Genomic DNA, 20,971 nt, shown 5'->3' on the forward strand with positions numbered 1-20,971 from the left:
CTCAGAGGTTAAAAGCACTGACTGCTCTTCCAGAGGTCCTGAGTTCAATTCCCAGCAACCACAGGATGGCTCACAACTATCTGTAATGAGATCTGGTGCTCTCATCTGGCCTGCAGTCATACATGCTGTATACATAATAAATAAATAAATAAATGTTTAAAAAAAAAAGACATACTTAAAAATGTAATTGTTGGGGCCTGGAGAGATGGCTCGGTGATTAAAAGCACTGGCTGGCCTTGCAGAGGACCTGGGTTAAGTTCCCAGCACTCACATGGTGACTCACAACCATCTGTAACTCCAATTCCAGGGGATCCTAACACCCTTTTCTGACCTCCAAAGGCACACACAGTACATGGACATACATGCAGGTACACACTCATTAAAAATAAATACAGCTTTTTAAAATTTGTAATAGTTCAACGTCATTAACCACCATCCTCCACAAAGGCTAGTGACTACTCTGTTTTCCTACAAATTTCCCTTTTCTCACTGTGAGAGCTTCGAGGTCTTGTGTGTGTGTGTGTATGTGCGTGCGCGCGCGCACGCAGGCGTGTGCATGCACTGTTTTTCAAGAGTGGTCCACCTGGGTTTTATTTTCAGCTTACTACATTCTCATTGATCTCTTTTGTATGCAGGTGTCTGTGGTTGCCCACACCAAGGCCTCCAGGTGGAGGAAGAGGACAGTTTTAGACTGACTCTCCTCTTCCACCATGTAAGACTCAGGGACCAAGCTCAGGTGGTCAGGCTTGGCAGCAGACACCTTTACCCACTGAACCATCTCCCCGGCCCCTTGTTTTCAGGTGAGACACTCTCACTGACTTGCCGCTTGAAGGTTTGACTCAAGGGTAGGGCGGCCAGCAAACCTGTCTGTGTTTCCTCAGTGCTGGGATTATTATGCATACCACCACCCCTGACTTTGTTTGTTGAGACAGAGTTTCTCTGTGTAACAGCCCTGGCCGTCTTGGAACTCACGCTATAAACCAGGCTGGCCTCAAACCCACAGAGATCCACCTGCCTCTGCCTCCCGAGTGCTGGGATTAAAGGCGAGCGCCACCACACACCTGGCTTTTAATGTGGTTCCGGGGATTGAACTCAGGTCCTTATGCCTGTGAAGTAAGCACTTTATGGACTGGGCATGTCCCCGGCACTGCCTTGAGGGTATTTATTGTAGTAACAGTTTCTAGACTTTCAGATGAACCCACAAAGGACGCCAGGCACCACACCTGAAGGAAGTCTGTTTTCCATTTGTGTCTTACTTTCCTCCTTCATGGCGGTGCCAAGTCGTTTAGTGCCCCCCTGGGCTGCCGAATGACTCGCTCTGTCAATCCCATCTGAAAAATAAGGGCTCTTATCATGGAGCGCAGGAAACCCATTTCTGACCTCAAAGCTGAAACAATTCACCCACCATTCCATAGATGTTAACTGCAGCTCGGAGGAAGTTGCTCACATCTGAGCTCCCCACAAACACAAGGACCAGGTTGCCAGAGGACAAGTTACACAACTCGGGGGGTGGGGCAGGGCGGGGGAAGTAACAGAAAAGATCACAAGTTACCCAAAACCATACACAAGGAAGGCCTGGCAGCCCTGAAGAGGCAGCCGAGCTACAGAGGCATCCAGGCAGCTGAGACTTCGATTCACCACAAAACTCGTCTTTTATTTGTTCTCATATTTCTTCCAGTCAGCCCCCAAGACCTGTGAGCACAAAACAGAAACCACCAAACCTCAAGAGGCCTTGAGGATGGTCTGTTCCAACCAGCTAGGGCAGGAGGTAGCTCCAGTCAGGATTTTCCCAAGGATGGTCTGGTGTCCACGGGCAGACTCTTCTGGGGCTTTGATGAAAACCCCAAGCTCTGAGCCCCACCTGGGCTTCTGAATTAGGATCCCTTCCAGGGAGACCCAGAGAACCTGCATCTGTTCCCGGCTTGCACCGCTCCCCGGTGCCGCATACGGTGGGAGAAGCCACGGAACTAGGGAAACAACAGAGAGCCAAATGCAGAGCCGTGACTAGGTGAGAAGTCTGTAGGTGAAGGCCATGTCCAACCTCCACCATCCCCAGGTCCCGAGTCTGTGAAACAGATCAGAGCATGGACCTGGCAGGATGGCTTTGATAACAAAAGAGCGAATAAGCACTCCGAGTCCAGTGCCCCGCCCAGAGCAGGGGCTGGGCAGGATTGTTCCGTTCTCCACCCTGTGTAGTATTCCAAGGAAAGGTCCTAACGACACCTCAGGTTTTGAATACGCGTTCCTAAGCAAACCAGATGGCTTACTTAATAAGCTGGGCCCTCCATGCTCCTGAGTCACCAACTGCAAAAGCCAAGGTCGGCAGTGTTAAGGAAAGGGTGGGCTATGAACCACAGACAGTGCTTCTTCAGCGTTGTGGGCACCGGAAATACCAGACAGGGTGATTCTAAAACACAGGCTCTGGGCTCACCAGCTTCAGATCCAGTGGGTCTGGGGTAGGGCTGTGAATTTGCCTCTCTAGCACATTCTCAGGTGCTGTTCACATTGCTGTGGTCAGACCGAACAGTTGGGTTTTCACTGTCGTGGAGGGATTGACTCTACAGCCCCGCGTCTAACACGTAATTCACAGGACACTGTGGACCAGAAAGGAAAGCTGTGCCTGTGGGCTTCCTGTTTGACGCCAGCTTGGTTAGTTACAAGTAAACAGAGCAAAATGTAGTGAGCCAACACCTTTTGGGGCTGTGTGTGCTGCCTCTGCCCTGAAAACCTTCCTTACTGCTTTCTGAAGGATGCAGAGTCGGGGCTCCAGGTCCCTGACTGGCATTCTCTGCGCCTTAGTTTAGTACCTCAGCACAGAGGAGCACATCACAGGGTCTCAGACCTGGCTGGGCAGTATTTTAAAGAAAACCTGATACCCTTGGGGTGGAGAGACAGTTCAGTGATTAAGAACATTTGCTGGGGTTGTTTGTTTGGTTGGTTGGTTTCGTTTTTTGTTTTGTTTTGTTTTTCAAGACAGGGTTTCTCTGTGTAGTTTTGTTGCCTGTCTTGGATCTCGCTCTGTAGACCAGGTTGACCTCGAACTCACAGAGATCTGCCTGCTTCTGCCTCCTGAGTGCTGAGATTAAGGGCGTGGGCCGCCACCCAGTTTTCCATTTTGTGCAAGGCAGTGGTGGCGCATGCCTTTAATTCCAGCACTTGGGAGGTAGAGGCAGATGGATCTCTGTGAGTTCCAGGCCAACCTGGTCTACAGAGTGAGTTCCAGGACAGCCAGGACTACACGTGAAACTCTGTCTTGAAAAACACATACAGAAAAAACAAACAAACAGACAAAAACCATAAAACAGTTCCACTTTCTACGTCCTAATAAACTGGTATTCTGGATTTAGTTTTTAAAATAAAATTCAGGCACTACAGAGATGTCTCAGTGGCCAAGAGCACGTGTTGCTCTTGCAGAGGTCTTAGGTTTGAGTCTCAGTACCCACAAGTGGGCTGACAACCACCTTTAACACGAGATCCCAATCTGACACCTTCTTCCAGCCTCTGAGGGCACCAGGCACACAAGTCATGCACAGACTTCCACGCAGGCACTCACACATAAGCATCAAATCAAATCAGAGGTAGTCGAGGAAAAAGGACACGGGCTTCTCTAGCTACCTGTTCACTTATTCGCCTGTTCATTTTAACTTAGCACTCACCATCTTCTAAGTAGTATTTTCTAGGTAGCCCCAGCTGCTCAGAGAGAGGGCTGTGCTCACAGAGAGCACTCGTTTGTGAGCAGGCCCGGGGCCAAAACAAGATAAACAAAGATAAAATGATCTCAAATAGCAATAAATGTTATGGAGACAGACACACATGGCCAGCATGAAGTGGGCAGAGACAACTCTTAACAGAAGGCCTCTGTGGGCTGGCAGAAAATTCACCATGAGGGACCAATGGAACCATCATGACAGACACTGGAAGTCTCCTGGGCAGCTTTAATGTAAATGAAGACCATAATGTACTTGGTCATTTCAGACAGCTTCAAGGAAGATGTCTTAGCGGTTAGTAAAATTCCATCTGAAGGTCACTCTCGGGCTTGGCCAGGCAGCCCTGTTGGCAAAGTACCTGCCTAGCTTGCATGGAGCCCTGAGTTCAGTTTCCAGCATGCCCAGGAATAAAGGCAGGAGAACCGAAAGTTCGAGGTCATCCTTAGTAATATAGAGATTTCAAGGATAGTCAGGGGCACGGGATAGTCCGTCTCTAAATAAATAAATACACCCCACTTCCTCTGAGTACTCAAACAGCATAGTTCTGGACTGCCTCCTTCACTGCTGGTTACAATGAAGAAATATCAGCCTAAGAGACTGAGGGGAAACCGCATGATTTCCAAGGCCCCCTCCCACCAGACCTAAAGTTACACAAGCCTGCCAGTGTAACCAGTGAGGTTTCCCTATGGGCGGACAATGAGCGGCAGAGGCAGATGGGCTCCATCCCTGACTCTCAAGTGAAGAACAGCTCTCAGGAGGCCGTCAGTGAAGACACTGCCCAGTCTCGCTATTTCCTTGGCACCTGTGGCACAAAACTATAGGGGTCTGCTGGGAATTCAGGAAGCCCGGACTCCTGGTGAAGGCTTGAGAGGCCTGCGGGCCTTCTATGCACAGGTCCTTGTCACCAGTGGATTATTCGCCCTTTGGGGTTACATAAATCAGCATTTCGGTCTAGCCTCTAGCTCGACCAGAGGTCTACCCTTCTCATGAAGTCAACCCGGTTCTCAATAAGGATGGACGTCCTTAGTCCCTGAGGGCAGGGTTCTCAGACCCCACCACTCAGCAGCAACCGTTTATGCCTTGTCTTAGTGTTCCACGGCTGTGAAGAGACACTGTCACCATGACGACTCTTAAAGGAAAGCATTTAACTGGGGGCTGGCTCACAGTCTCAGAGGTTCAGTCCATTATCATCAGGGTGGGGAGCACAGCAGCACACATGGTCCTGGAGCAGTAGCCGACGGTTACATATTGATCCAGAGAGACAGGGACAGACAGACAGACAGACAGACAAAGGAGCCTGGGCTGGCATGGGTTTTTGAAACCTCAAAGTCCACCTCCAGTGACACACTTGCTCCAACAGGGCCACACCTACTCCAACAAGGCCACACCCCTAATCCTAGCCCTAATCCTTCTCAAACAGTGCCACTCCCTGACGACTAAAGATTCAAACATGTGAGCCTATGGAGCCTTTCTTTTTCAAACCACCACATGAAGAGATGTGAGCCTTAACCCGATACTTAACAGGAGACTTGAGGTAAAGGGAAGGTTGGCAAAATTAGATACAGTTAACTTTTCACAATGGAGGAGATGTCTCACTCAGGAAACTGCAAGCCACAGAGGCTCAGTGATTTTGAGGCAGGGTTTCTCAGCCTCACCACTGTCTACATTTTGGCCAAGCTAATCCAGTTTCCCTGTACAGTGGTTGTTCAGCAGCATCTCTGGCCACTAACCATGGAACACCAGTAGTAGCTGTCCATTTCTGTGGCACCCAAAAATGTCTCTATAATCCTAACACTTCGGAGGCAGAGGCAAGAGGAATGCAAGTTCAAGGCCAGCCTGGGCTACAGAGGGAGCGTGAGACCAGCCTGGGACTATAAAAGACCCTGCCTCAGACAGACAGAGAGTTGCTAAAATCCCCTGGCAGGCATGGGGGTGATGACCCCTGTTGAAAGCTGCTAGTATGGTGTCCAATAACTGATTATGAGCAACATGGAGACTAAAAGCATCCCAGTGATTCCTGGCGGGGCTGGGCCTTTCACTCTCAAGCATGTGCCCCGGGACACAGAGATGAGTCAGCTCACCAAAAGATCTACTTTATGTTCTCACACAGGGTAAAGAGGGTTAGTGAAGGGGTAACCTGGTCTCTACTAAGATAAGCTAAACTCAGGACAACCAGTAGACTGATTGGCCAGCCTGCCTCCTCTCAGGCTCTTTCCATGGCTGCCAAACAGCTGTGCTCGCTCTTTCTGGCCATCACTACTGTACAAGTAAGATATAGAAGGAAGCCAGGCAGTGGTGTGTGTGCCTTTGATCCCAGCACTCAGAAGGCAGAGAGGCAGGCAGATCTCTGAGTTCGAGGCCAGCCTGGTCTACACAGTGAGTTCCAGGCAGCCAGGGCTACACAGACAAACCTTGTCTAGAAAACAAACAAATAAAAAAAGATATGGAGTGAAAATTAACACAAGCAGCTAGAAATAAAGAAACCCCGCCCACAACTATGGGTTAACATTTTTTAGATTATTTTCCCCCTATTTCTTCTATTGTGATATTTTTAATTTTTTACATAGGACACAGGAGGTAGTTCAGTTGGTAAAGTGCTTGTCTGGTACACATGAAACCCTGGGTTCCATCCCCAGTACCACATAAAAACCAAGGGTTTCAAACAGGGTTTCAGGCCTGTAACCACAGCACTTGGGAGTGGGAGGCATTGGATCCCAAGTTGAAAGTCATCCTCAGCTACACAGTAAGTTCATGCCATCCTGAGCTACAGGAGACTGTCTCAAACGAACACACAATTCTTAGGTAACCCAGAGGAGCAGAAAGAGGCTCTGTACATCAGGCAGGCCCGTGCTGAGCAAGCGTCATCCCCAGCCACAAGGAAGAGATTTCTATCTATGCATCTGCACAGACTAGAGCTGTACATCTCTCCTCCCCAGGCGAGGCTACTGCGAAAATTAAAGTGCTCTATTACGTTTAAGCAGGCGATCGATGCCTTGTCTTTGCCTTCAGTGATGGAAACACATCGTAGATTAGCGCACGGCAACACCCAGAAGATCTCCCATCCACCCGTGCGGTGGGACGAACGGCAGCAAACAACGGAGAACAGACTTTTCTGTCTCTTGGCAACCGATTTTATTATGCTTTGACCTGGCAGCTGGTAGGGCTTAATATGAATTAACCATCCAGGTTATGAAAAAAGGTCAGGGGCTCTGAAATACGGTTTTCCTAGTAGCAGACAAAAACACGTTCGTTTCCAGGATTGCCTTTCATTCTATAAAAAATTTTAGTTTTTTTTTTTTTTCCTTCATGTGTACGGGTGCTCTGCTTGTGTGTGTGTCTGTGTGCCACATTCATGCCCGCGGAAGAGAGGAGGTGGTACTGGATCCCCTGGAACTGGAGTTACAGATTTTCTTTCAACTGTTTAAAATTTACTGTCGGGGTGTTTCGTCTGCATGTATGGATGCGCACCACAGGCACACCTTGTACCTGAGGAGATCAAAAGAGGGCACTGGATCCACTGTGGCGGGAATTATGGGTGGTTGTGAGCCACAGTGTGGGTGGTGGGAACCAAACCCAGATCCTCTGGAAGAGCGGTAAGTATCACCACACCCCACCCTAGACACAGCGTCCTGAGAGAGGTGCTGTGCCACGTGTCCTGTGGCTCTAGCTCCGGACTCAGCCCGGAGTCTGTATAACTGGGCCAGACTTAGCCTCCGGATAAAAGCTGTGGTCCTCCCAGTTCCTTCTAGCTCTGGTGCCACTGACAGACTCTGTGTGGAGACAGACAGCTACCAAGCCACAGCGCCACCATTCTGGGGACTTTAACACGCATTTCCTGTGTGTAAACATGACCTGGGACTAGAACTGGTTACATCTGTATTTTGGAATGAGGTATGATGGTGCACACTGCAATTAAGAGGCAGAGTCAGGCCGGGCGGTGGTGACGCACGCCTTTGATCCCAGCACTACGGAGGCAGAGGCAGGAGGATCTCTGTGAGTTCGAGGCCAGCCTGGTCTCTGAAGCGAGTTCCAGGAAAGGTGCAAAGCTACACAGAGAAACCAGAAAAGAAAAACCAGAAAAGAAAAAAAAAAAGAGGCAGAGTCGGAGAGACCAAGAGCTGGCTTGTTACATTGCAAGACCCTGACTTGTAAAATAAGAAAGAAAAGTTCAGTTGTTTTTATTTGGTAAATCTGAAACCCCATCCTCAAATTAGACTTTCATACAGGTATGGTAACACACACCCAGGATCCTAGCAGAAGGCAGACAATCAGAAGTTCATGGGCATCCTCAGCGACATCGTGAGTTCCAGGCTAGCCTGGCATACAAGAGAGTCAATTAGAAGAGAGAAGAGTAGGGAAGTGGGAGAAGAGAGTAAGGAAAGGGAGGGAGGGAAGAGGAAGGAACGGAATTCCCATTTCTTTTAGGCCACTCAATTTTTTTTTATTTTTTATTTTTTATTTTTTATTTTTTATTTTTTTTATTTTTCGAGACAGTGTTTCTCTGTGTAGCTTTGCGCCTTTCCTGGATCTCGCTTTGTAGACCAGGCTGGTCTCGAACTCACAAAGATCCGCCTGCCTCTGTCTCCCAAGTGCTGGGATTAAAGACGTGCGCCACCACCACCCGGCTTCAGACACTCAATTTTAATGGACAATAAATACAATGTATTATTGGGCCCCAATCATACAAGAGAAATGATGGGCATGCCCCTGAGCCCCACTCTGGAAGGCCCTAGCAAGCTAGATGCTCACCCCAGGACATGGTGTTCACTGAAAGCTTTTATCTTGGCTTCCAGGGTCTGCTCTCGGGGTAATCCGTTTACAGGGAGGATCATCAACTCAAATTTCCTGATCACCAGGCAGAGGGACAAATGTAGTCCCAGCAAATCTCAGAAGGCACAGAGAGTGAATGCTCGTGAAGAGAAGAGCCACTTCCTCAAGAGCCAATCACACTTTTAACAAGGGCAAGCGGGCTTTCCTCTCAGGGGCTCAGACTTTCACAAGTCCTGTTCTGTCTTCCAAATCTACTCGATTTTATTTGGGAAACGCATTGTATGTGTGTATAAATACCCTATACTATGTTAAAACAATTCCTAACATGTAAAATTAGTTATCATACTTTATAGGCCAAATTAATTCAATTCTCACTGGGAAGTCTCACAATTCCCCATTCAGTGGGAGGCAGTGGGCGGCAGTAGAATATGGTGGTCTATAACAAGATGCTTGCTAAGGAAAGTATGAACTAGACCAGCAATTCTCAACCTATAGGGTGGGACCCCTTGGGGGGGTCGAATAACCCTTTCGCAGAGATCACCTAAGACCAGCAGAAAGCACAGATATTTATATGAGGCTGCCTAACAGTAGCAAAATTACAGTTATGAAGTAGCAATGAAGATCATTTTATGGTTGGGGGGTCAGCACACCGTGAGGAACTGTATCAACGGGCCGCAGCATCACGAAGGTTGAGAAACACTGGTTATAGAGGATCCTGAGTTTTATCCAGTAACTCAAAGTGCACTTTCAGCCAGTCTTCCACCTGGTTTTGCCTCCAACTCCGTACAAAATAAGACTCAGGCCAGGTGGTGGTGGCGTACACCTTTAATCCCAGCACTCGGGAGGCAAAGCCAGGCAGATCTCTGTGAGTTCTAGGCCAGCCTGGGCTACACATCGAGATCCAGGACAGGCACCAAAACTACACAGAGAAACCCTGTCTCAAAAAACAAAAACAAAAACAAAAAAAATAGTATTTTTAAAAGATTTATTTTTATTTCATGTGTATGTGTTTTGCCTGCATGTATGTACATGCAGCACATGAGTACAGTGCTTGCAGAGGCCAGAGGAGGGCATCAGGTCCCCTGGAACTGGAATTATTGACAGTTAATGAGCTGCCATGTGGGTACTGGGAACCAAACCCAGGTCCTCTGCAAAAGCAGCAAATACTCTTAGCCACTAAACCACCTGATTCAGTAAATGTAACTATTACAAAGCTTATTTATTTATTTTTAATTACGTGTGTGTGTGTGTGTGTGTGTGTGTGTGTGTGTGTGTGTGTTTGGTTTTGTGCACATGAGTGCAATACTGGCAGAGGCCAGAAGAGGGCATTGGGTTCTCTGAAGCTGGAGTTAGAAGCAGTTGTGAGTTGCCTGGTATGGGTGTTGGGACTCAAATTTGGGTCCTCAGGAAGAGCAGTATGTGCTCTAAACTGCTGAACCATTTCTATATCCACTTTAAAAGTTTGTAAACCAAAAAAAATTTAGTCATACTCAAGGTAGACTCAACAACATTTGCTCAGGCTGGGCAAAGGACAGGAAAGGAAGAAGAGACTTGAGGGCCATTCCAGGGTGTTCCGTGTGAACTTCGACAGGAGTGAAGTTCCTATTCACTAAGGTGGGGAAGGCAAAGGGAAGGTGGGGATCAGGAAAGGAAGTTAAAAGTCTGCTTCCCACAGACTGCCGCCCACTGCAAAACGCCTACATTTGTTCTAAAGCCAAGGCAATTGAGAAGCTGGTCCTAAATTCCACACAGAGACACAAGGGGCTCTGCACAGCCAAAAGCAACCATAACAAAGAAGGGCAAAGCTGGAGACCTGGCATGCCCTGACTTCAAAAACCCCGTGGGTTCAATAATCCAGACAGGGTGCCATCACCGTGACAACGGGTGTATGGTATAAAGAAGACTGCCAATCCAGACACAAACTCCACGTTCATATTTATTTTCAACAGAGGTGCCAATATCATTCAGAGGGTCAAAGCAGTCTTGTCAACAAACATGCTACGAAAATATCCACATTTGAGGAGATAAAGTTGGACCTTCTACCCAATACCACACACAAAATTAACTTAAAATTAATCAAAGAATGAGCCGGGGGGGGGGGTGCCTTTAATCCCAGCACTCAGGAGGCAGAGGCAGGTGGATCTCTGTGAGTTCGAGGCCAGCCTGGTCTACAGAGTGAGTTCCAGAAAAGGCGCAAAGCTACACAGAGAAACCCTGTCTCGAAAAACCAAAAAAAGAAAAGGAAAGGAAAAAACAAAACAAAACAAAGAATGAAACGGAGCAGTCAAAACTGTAAGAATTCTGGGTGTACAAAACAAAACAAAACAAAAAATCATAAGCACAAATCTTCATGACCTCAAACGACTTGCTGGGCATGGTGGCACACAGCTATAATCCCAGCACTTCCCAAGCTGAAGTGGAATTGTCACCAGTTCGAGGCCAGCCTGGGTATGAGAGTGAGACCTGGTCTCATAAAATCAAAACCAAAACAATGGCTGGGGAATAGCTCAGCGGGCAAAGTACTCTCTGTGCAAGCAGGAAGGTCTGCCTTGGGGTCCCCCAACCCACATAGGATGTGAAGGTGCAGGTATGTGATCCTAATGCTTAGGGATGGAGAGGAGGATCCGGAGACTTACTGGCCAACCAGTCCAGACAAGGAGCTCCAGGTTCAGTGAGAAACTGGTCTCAACAACAGTCAGGTGGTCAGGCCTTTAATCCCAGCACTTGAGAGGAAGACGCAGGCAGATCTCTGTGAGTTCAAGATCAGCTTGGTCTACATAGTGAATTCCAGGCCAACTAGAGCTACACAGTGAGACCCCGTCTCAAAAACAGCAAGCAAACTTAATTATTTTAAGCGCGCCCGTGTGTGTGTGTGTGTGTGTGTGTGTGTGTGTGTGTAGTGGCTAGTGAGGAAGACACTTAACATGGACCTCTGTCCTCCACATGCACATGTATGGGCCTTCATCCACACACACAAATTTGTCAGAAATAAATAAGCAAAAATTATGCCAGGTTATGGAAAGGAAGCATGGGGTGGGTGGGAGGACCAAGGGAAAACACAGAAAGCAATTCTCATTCAGGTGTGCTCAGCATCGTTGTATGCCTTCTCTCTCTCTCTCTCTCTCTCTCTCTCTCTCTCTCTCTCTCTCTCTCTCTCTCTCTCTCTCTCTCGTTTTTTCGAGACAGGGTTTCTCTGTGTAGCTTTGGTGCCTGTCCTGGATCTCACTCTCTAGACCAGGCTGGCCAGATCTGCCTGCCTCTGCCTCCCGAGTGCTGGGATCAAAGGCGTGCGCCACCACTGCCCGGCTTCTCTGCCTTTCTTTTTGCTGGTATTATTTATTTTTTTGAGGCAGGTCTCATGTAACCCTATTTATTTTTTTTTGAGGCAGGTCTCATGTAACCCAGGCTGGCCTCAAGCTCACTGTGTAGCAAAGGCTGACCTCGAACCCTGAATCCTTTGTCCACCTCCCGGATGCAGGAATTAACTTTCCCATCCTGTTTTCACTCGAACAGAAAGGTTTGAAGAAATGATTAAAGAATGCCTCCTGCCTCACTCATCCAGCTGGGTTGAACAGCTAACTCAGAACAGCTGTTAGCCCTTGGGCTAAGAAGCCCGTGAAACCCGTGGAGAATACTTCGGGGACAGCAAGTGCCAAAGTGCGGGGTCTGCTGGTCTCCTACACTTCAGACCAGGCTTTCCAAACCGGTACCCAGCTACTGGACCGAAGACCCGGCCTTGGCAGAGCGACCAAAATGTGTCATCGCACCAATTCTACCTCCGTTAGGGTGACTCGAAGACCTGGCTGACCGGCTGGATTCTAGAATGACAGGAAACCTTTCTGGCTTACAAGCAGTGGGGCTCTAAAAACTTCAAAGTCAAAACCCAAGCGAGGGAAGAAGAGGCGGGTGGAGTAGACCTTAACTCTCCTCGTCTCCTTGTGAGGACTCTAGCACCTAGATTTCACTTGGGGTAACCTTGGACCCCAACCCCTGGAACTTAACGGGGGCCATCATCCCGTCTGAAAATCCGCTGTCCCCTGGTCGCCCCAGGGCCGGCTGGAGCGCCCAGGACGCAGTGCGCTCACCCGGTTTGGGGCTCCGTCTCTCTCTCGTGCTGTCCCCGCGCGGTTGCGTCCCTGCAGGTCCTCGAGATGCCGCGTCCCCGCGGTACTCAGGCCCTTAGGCACTCCCTTCCAAACGCAGCTTGGGACCCCAAGTGACTGGCCTTTTTTGGGTGCTTGGCGGTATTTTCCGTCCGGCCCCACATCACTTCCCGTGAAGGAGAGCGCAGCGGGGGCGGGCCCTGCGCGGCCTCCACCTCCGCCTTCTGTCACCTGCCCGCAGGCCCCCAGCCACAGAAACTACGATCGCCTCCCCGACCGGTCTCCTAGCAGTGTTGTGGAAGGTGCGGGAACCACGGGGAGTGGTTTTCGTTTTGAGACCCAAAATGCCATTCACAAAAAGGTCAAAGTGCCCCAGGATTCCGGGGAGGCGAGGCGAGGCGTGCCCTGGTGAAAGCCTTTTCCTGGCTGCACATCCTCGCTGGGGATAGCCGGAGGTTCCTGGAAGTGACAGCGAGAAAAATAAGGTACGATGCAGGCAGGAAGAAATAAGCACCATTCTGGGAGGCAATGGCCAACAGAGTCTACGCGCACCGTCTAATTCTCATTACAGTCAGCCTGAACTCCTAAAACACTGCCACGGCAGTTAATACACAGTAAGAGGAAAATATGAGGTGGCGTAACATACCAAGACCCGGCAGGGTCAGGGGCAACCTGTGAGCTCTGCTGCCTCCCAGCGGCCTCTTCTAGATGCCCAGGGTTTTCTTTGAGCAGTCTGGGATCTTGACCCAGGCATGAGATTACTAGCCAAATTCACCCAAAGGTGACTCAGAGCTTTCAGTACTGGCCTTTAGGCCTCGCCCTCTTGTGCTTTCAGAATTCCACATCCAAGACAAGCAAAATGCTGGGGAGCCTGAGTTCGGCTTCTGTCCATCCTAGTGGCCTCCCGCCACAAACTCCAGCGCCCCGCCCACCTGCTGGCCAGTCACCCCTCCAGTCTGCTGCTCCTGGGACTGCATCCGAATGCGGTCGGTTTCTCAACTATGTCCAAGGGGCCTTGTGTGGACGGCAGCTCCTGGAGCCTCCCAGGCCTTCACCAAGCTAGACCTGAACAGAATCTTTTCAATCCTTTCCTCTCTCTCTGGGGTGAAGAGAAATAGACTCCCCAGGAACAGCCAGGCAATCGTCTTCCTTCAGGGACCAGCTGTTAAGGAGCTACCATCTTTCAGTACCATCACACTGGGGAGCAAACCTCCCCACACAAACCTGCGGGGGATAAACAGTGTATGAAAAGCATAGTGACTGCTGGTGGTTGGTGTGGTCCAGGTGGAACCCACCTTCAGCATTCTCCACTTCTGCAGCCCAGCAGCTCCATGACTTGGAGTTTACAGACAGAGGGGTACCGTGACCATTCATCCCCCTGTGGATGCTTTCAATGAGTAAGGCACTTTTAGGGACATAGGATGCAACAGCAGACTAGGTTAAATTAATTGTTCCCGGCCCCCAGAACTTACTTGTAAGACAAATGCTTAAGTAGGAAACTCCAGCAACATCCAGTAAGGGTCGCAAGGGACATCACTGACAGGTGAACAAAGTGGAAGGTGCCTGCATCCCAGCCACTGGGGTGAGGGGGAGGGGCCCTCAAGCAGGAGTTATCACTTGATGCCAGGGTTTGAAGCCAGCTTGGGCAGCACAGTGGGACCGTCTCCACAAAATAAGTAAGTCTTTGAACACATAAAAATAACACCAAATCAAGGAAAGTGATGTGACTATGAAAAGGTAATGAAGGTAAATGATTCAAAGAAGGAACCAGGCAGTGGTGCTGCACACCTTTAATCCCAGCACTTGGGAGCACAAGCAGGTGGATCTCTGTGAGTTCAAGGCCAGCCTGGTCTACAGAGCAAGTTCCAGGACAGGCTCCAAAGCTACACAGAGAAACCCTGTCTTGAAAAACAAAAAAGTAAAGATTCAAAGAAGGGAAGATGGGCCTGTGTTGTAGAATATTATCTTAAGGTGTGTTACTTTTGTTTATGTGGCCTTTAACTCTGTGAAGCTGTGTTACTGCGCCTGTCTAAAACACCTGATGGTCTAATAAAGAACTGAACGGCCAATATAGAGGCAGGAGAAAGGATGGATGGGGCTGGTAGACAGAGAGTAGATACAGGAGAAATCCGGGAGGAGAGAAAGAAGGAACAAGAGAACGAGAGAACTTCAGGGGCCAGCCACCCAGCTACACAGCCAGACATGGAGTGAGAAGGAAAGAAAAAGTATACAGGAATAGAGAAAGATAAAAGCCTCGAGGCCCAAGATAAAGTTAAGAAAAACTGGCTAGAAACAAGCCACGCTAAGGCCAGGCATTTATAACTAAAAATAAGCCTCCATGTGTGATTTATTTGGGAGCCGAGTGGTGGGCCCCCCAAAAGAGCAAAAACATCAGGCCTGGAAGCGGAAACAGCAGAGTCCAGGCTGGCCTCCAACTTCCTAGGTAGGATGACCTTGAACTTCTGATTCTCCTGCTTCTACCTGAGTGCTGAGACTTCGTAACTGCATCACTACACCTAGTGTGTGAGGTGCTGGGCATGAAACGTAGGGCTTCACAAATGCTAGGCAAACACTCTCCAACTGAGCCCTTCAAAGTGAAGGTCAAAAGTGATTTAATTTGGCTTAATGTGTGAGGTAGGGTTATGATCACTGGATGTAACAACCGTGTGTTTCTACCCATTGCCTCACACTTGGCTGTGCATCTAGTTCCAAGAGTCCATGTCTCTACCTTGAGATCGTGCGACATGCACATGCCATTTGCCATACCCAAACAGAAGTTCACGATCCCTAGTCTTGAGTCAGCCTGTCTGTCTGTCTGTCTGTCTCTCTCTCTCTCTAGTAAACTCAGATAATGCCTGTTCCAGGAGCCTGAGTCCCACAATGAAAAGATCCCCATAACCGAATCCCAGTATACCCAGCACTCCTGTCAAACAGAATCTTGATATCTGAATTAAACATTTCAAACTAGTCATGGTGGCACACAAATTCAATCTCAGCACTCGGAAGGCTGAAGCAGGAAGACAAGTCTGAAGGCAACTTGAGCTACATCATGAGTTTAATGCCATCCTGGATTACCTGACAAGGGTTTTTTTTTTTAAAAAAAAAGCCAACCCTGACAGCACAGGCCTGTAGCTCGAGCTACTCTATAAATTAAGGAAGGATAATCATAAGTTCAAGCCCTATCTGGGCTACTGAGTAAATTCAGTGTGAGCCTGGGCAATTTAAAAAGGTAAAAAGTGGAGCTGGAAAGATGGCTCAGTGGTTAAGAGCACTTGCTACTCTTTCTGAGGATGGAGGTTTATCGGCCAGCACCCACATGGCAGGTCACAACCATCTCTAACTGGGATGTTTAGGTCAGCTGGAAATATAGGTCAGTGGTAGAACTTAGCCTCAGGAAGCCCTGGGTTCAGTCTCCAAAACTGGAAAGCTGTAACAGCAGAACCCTTAGTTTGTGTGGTTGTATTGTACAAGAGACAGGGAATTTTTTTTTTTTTTTTTTTTTTTTTTGGTTTTTTGAGACAGGGTTTCTCTGTGTAGCTTTGGAACCTGTCCTGGAACTCACTCTGTAACCCAGGCTGGCCTCAAACTCACAGATCCGCCTGGCTCTGCCTCCCAAGTGCTGGGATTAAAGGCATGCGCCACCACTGCCCATTGAAAAAGGGAATTTTAAAACAGATTTATGTATATGAATGTTTTGTCTGCACACCAGAAGAGGTCATTGGATCCCATGCAACTACAGTTATAGGTGGTTGTGAGCCACCATGTGGGTGCTGGGAATTAAACTCAGGACCTCTGAAAGAGCAGTCAGTGCTCTTAACTGCTGAGCCATCTTTCCAGCCCAGAAAAGGGGAATCTTAAAAGCACACACTACTATTAAGCATACTGACTAAATTAATTTATGAAACTGGAAACTGCTGCCTGTCCCGTTAAGACATAAAGTAGAAAATAAATCAGTGAACATGAAAGTGGATTATCTTGGGGCTGGAGAGATGGCCCAGCACCGAAGAGCACATCTGCTCTTGCAGAGGACCTGGATTCAATCCCAGGACCCACATGGCAGCTCACAAGCATCTGTAACTGCAGCTCTCGGGGATTTAACAACTTTGGCCTTCAGAGGCACTGGCACTCATGTGCACATAATCCCCATGAAGCACACATAATTATGTAGAACTAAAAAGAAATACCTTTTCAAATGAAGCGTCTTATTTAATTACATGTGGGGATACACTGTAACACCAGCACCAGCGGCAGGTCTGCATGTTTGAGGTCAGATCCTGTCTAAAAAACAAATGCCAGCACCCCTATAATCTAAGCATTTGGAAAGCTGAGGCTGGACTGCTTAGAGCTTGATTGAGGCCAGCCTGGGCTACAACGTGAGCTCTTGCCCTGAAACAAACCAACAAAGAACTAATGTTATAAATAACTTAAATCACCTGGCAGTGGTGGCGCACGCCTTTAATGCCAGCACTCAGGAGGCAGAGGCAAGTGAATCCCTGAGTTCAAGGCCAGCCTGGTCTACAGAGCGAGTTCCAGGACAGCCAGAGCTACACACAAAAACCCTGACTCAAAACACAAAACCAGGGGTTGGGGATTTAGCTCAGTGGTAGAGCGCTTGCCTTGCAAGCACAAGGCCCTGGGTTCAGTCCTTAGCCCCAGGAAAAAAAAAAAAACTAATAAATAAATAAGTAAATAATAACTTAAATCCTTCGCCCATGATTTATTTATTTAAAATGTACCTAAGTTTTTGCTAGATTAACAGTCCATGTGTAATTTCAACAGAATGGTAAGCAGTGCCTACAATTTCACTTCATGCAGAATTAGGTCCTCTTTTCCTCTGACTCTTGCAACAATTTCACCTTTTCTTTGAATTCCTTCTGCTCTCTGGAATACTGTTCAAATATGGGCTGATAAATATACACTCCTCCAGCAATTCCAAGGAAGGTGGCGAAGAGCAGTTGCGGGAGAGTCACTCTCCGGAGCATTGCTGTGACACGCAGTGACCACCCTCTGGGTGGCTATGCTCCGCGGGACAGCCAACCTCTTCAGATCTGTTTCCAAGAAAGGGGACAGAAAGGGACACTCAGTACAGGAGCCTTTAAAACAGAGTATATTTTACAGGACGGGGCGTGGGGAGGGGTGTGCACCGGCGTGCAGGTGCCTCAGAGGCCACAAAGTGTCAGGGTCCCTGGTGCAGAAGTGACAGGCAGTTGTGAGCTGTCCCACACAGGGGCTGGGAACTGAACTGCCGTCCTCTGGAGAGCAGTGCTCACTCTTAACCCCGGCCATGTCTCCAGCCCCACAAGAGCACTCGAAAAGATTTATTACTATTTTGCTCTGGTGTGAATGTTTTTGTAATGTTTAAGAATCACAAACTAGCCAGGCGGTGGCGCACGCCTTTAATCCCAGCGCTCAGGAGGCAGGGACAGGCAGATCTCTGTGAGTTCAAGGTCAGCCTGGGCTACAGAGCAAGTTCCAGGAAAGGCACCAAAACTACACAGAGAAACCCTGTCTTGAAAAACAAAACAAAAAAATCACAAACTAAATCCCAGCACTCCGGAGGCAGAGGCAGGTGGTTCTGAGTTCTAGGTCAGCCTGGTCTACAGGTCAAGTTCCTAGACAGCCAGAAATACACAGAGAAACCGTATCCTGAAAAACAAACAAACAGAATCACTAACTAATAAATACAAATACATAGGGGTTTGCAGGACAGCATATAGACTTACTATGGAATATTTTCTAAGATTTCAGTTTAGTTGCCAATAGTTAAAATCATATTTTATATTAAAATTTGTATTTCCTCCAGGCATAGTAGCGCATGCCCATATTCCCAGCACCCAGGTTCAGCCAAGAGCATAGGGAACTCAAAGTCACCCTTTGGCTACCTTGCCAGTTTGAGGCCAGTCTGGATTCCATAACAGGTCTCCAACAAACAAAAAGCAAAACAAATCAACAAAAACCTTCAAAAGGAACCTGTAGGGAATGAAGGTCAGCCAGTGGTGTGAGACAGCTAAAGACTCTTCTATTACAGAATGGCCCCTGAGTTATTTCTGTCCTTGTTGCCTGTTCTTGCTGGTTCTCTGGGCTGGGCAGACTGCTCTGAGGTTACAATGCTACCTTCCTCTCCCAAGGGCTAGGATGGCAGGTATGCCACTAACACGGCTGTGCTGGTCTCCTCGGTGGTTAAACTGGTACCTTTTAAAAAGGCAAAAGGATAGGAAGGGATGGCAGCCACCTTTCAAGTCACGCAAATCTTCTGACTCCAAAAGATACCTGAAGGAAAGTCAGCCATGACTGTCTGTTTTAATCTTCTCTAAGGAATAAAAAGGGAGGGACACATGACTTTCCATCATTCCTTCTGCAGTAGTTGTAATTTTAGCAAGCTTTAGGACAAAAACAATTTTAAGAGGCTATAAAACTTTATTGAGCCAGGAGCGGCGTACATGCCTTTAATCCCAACACTATGTGGGGGATGGGTAGGCACAACACAGCTCTGTGAGTCTGAGGCCAGTCTGGTTTACACAGTGAGTTCCAAGCCAGCCAAGGCTACATAGTGAGACCCTACCTCAAAAGAGCAAAGCAATATAAAACAAAACAACAAAAACTTTGTTGAGTTCCTTTTGATATTTTAGGAGACACCAAATGCAAATCATTGTATGTCTTTTTTGAGAAAAACAGAATGAAGATTTTGCTTCTAGTTCTAACAACTGAAAATAGTGGAAACTCACAAATGGACACAGCTCCTTCTAGAAAATGTCAATCACCTCAGCATCTGGGTAAGATGTTAGTGAATGAGAAGAGCAGAGTGAAGGAGCCAAGCTCTTTCTGGACTCTAGTATGGAGTCCTAATCCAGGCCCTAGGTCACAAAAATCAGCAGCAGCTGACTGTCCTATAACAGCTCTCAAATGTAATTTAAGCTCACCAGGGAAAGGAAGGCGAGCTTTTTCCTAAATTATACAGCTGACCACACAGATATGACAGTTTTACCATCTGGCATTGCAATGGTGAAGAGTTTTAAAACAAACAAACAAAAAGGAACAAAAGCCAGAGGCCATTTGAAACTGTTTCTCGTGCACTGTTTTTTGTTGTTGTTAAATATGAGTCTTCTGAACCTCACTTTGCTCAGTAACCCCGTCGTCTGTCCGTCCCCGGCCTCCCGCTCCCGCCCCCGCCCCTTAAAGACGGTAACTGAACCTTGGGTTTCATGTACTGAAGTTTCCAGGACAAAAACAAAACACTTTTGGTAAAAAACACTCTAGAAGACAAGCCATTGATTAGAACTAGTGACTATGCAGAACCAAGATGCTGCAGGCCCCAAGTCAAATTACCTTGTGTTATCTTTAAATCCCTACATAGTCATTTTTTTTTTTTTTTTAGTCATCTCTATGTGACCGAACATCTTTGTAACTATCAGGTGGAATCCCCTCCCTCCCACCAACCCAAAAGCTACACATGTAAGCAGAGGGTATCTGAGGCCTGAAGCACAGATGCCATCTACTTGATGTTTCCACCAACGAATTTTTATAAGATTTATTTATGTGTATGAGTGTTCCGTCTTCATGTGCGTATCTGCAGGGGCACGCATGCCTGGTGCCCTCGGAGGCACCGAGTCGGTGTGTGGGTACTAGGAATTCTTCAAGAGCAGTCAGTGTTTTTAACCACTGAGCCTTTTCTCCAGACCCCACCAACTGTGTGTGTTTTTTTTTTGTTTTGTTTTTTTAGTTTTTCGAGACAGGGTTTCTCTGCGTTTTCGTGCACTCACTGTTGAGTCTACAGTTCAGGGACCGCCTTCTCTCTCTCAGGTCGCCTAGCTGCAGCAGCAGGCTTGGGTGTTTTTTTGTTTTGTTTTTGTTTTTCGAGACAGGGTTTCTCTGTGTAGCTTTGCGCCTCTCCTGGAACTCACTTGGTAGCCCAGGCTGGCCTCGAACTCACAGAGATCCGCCTGCCTCTGCCTCCCGAGTGCTGAGATTAAAGGCGTGCGCCACCACCGCCCGGCCCTGGTTTGTTTGTTTGTTTGTTTGTTTGTTTTAAATGCTTTGATTGCTGGGCATGGTGGCACACTCCTTTGATCCCAATACTCATGAGGCGGAGACAAACTCTGTGAGTTTGAGTTCAGCCTGGTCTACAAAGCGAGTTCCAGGCCAGCCAGGGCTATACAGTGAGGCCCTGTCACAAAGACAGATAAAAAGATGAGACAGCCGGGCGGTGGTGGCGCACGCCTTTAATCCCAGCACTCGGGAGGCAGAGGCAGGCGGATCTCTGTGAGTTCGAGGCCAACCTGGTCTCCAAAGCGAGTTCCAGGAAAGGCGCAAAGCTACACAGAGAAACCCTGTCTCGAAAAACCAAAAAAAAAAAAAAGATGAGACAGAGTGTGATAGTGCACGCATTAAATC

The 20,971-nt window shown here is 48.0% G+C and overlaps 2 protein-coding genes across 2 annotated transcripts in view; both read right to left on the reverse strand.

Annotated features, from left to right (window-relative positions):
* Rab27a (RAB27A, member RAS oncogene family) overlaps nt 1–12,830 on the reverse strand; it is a 51,495-nt gene extending 38,665 nt beyond the window's left edge. Inside the window, exon 1 of the mRNA XM_028865327.2 lies at nt 12,563–12,830. The gene's annotated coding sequence lies outside the window, so the exon portion shown is untranslated. The remainder of the gene's footprint in view (nt 1–12,562) is intronic.
* Nucleotides 12,831–17,273: 4,443 nt separating this feature from the next.
* Pigbos1 (PIGB opposite strand 1) lies at nt 17,274–17,628 on the reverse strand. Its single transcript, XM_028865406.2, has one exon. The coding sequence runs from the start codon at nt 17,560–17,562 to the stop codon at nt 17,398–17,400; it is 165 nt and encodes a 54-aa protein (XP_028721239.1). The 5' UTR covers nt 17,563–17,628; the 3' UTR covers nt 17,274–17,397.
* Nucleotides 17,629–20,971: the final 3,343 nt, after the last annotated feature.

The sequence above is a fragment of the Peromyscus leucopus genome, chromosome 14 (assembly GCF_004664715.2).
Source record: "Peromyscus leucopus breed LL Stock chromosome 14, UCI_PerLeu_2.1, whole genome shotgun sequence".
Classification (NCBI taxonomy): Eukaryota; Metazoa; Chordata; class Mammalia; order Rodentia; family Cricetidae; genus Peromyscus; species Peromyscus leucopus.

Excerpts from the sequence above, each read along its gene's own strand:
- Pigbos1 (XM_028865406.2), bottom strand. The coding sequence starts at position 17,562 with ATGCTCCGGAGAGTGACTCTCCCGCAACTGCTCTTCGCCACCTTCCTT.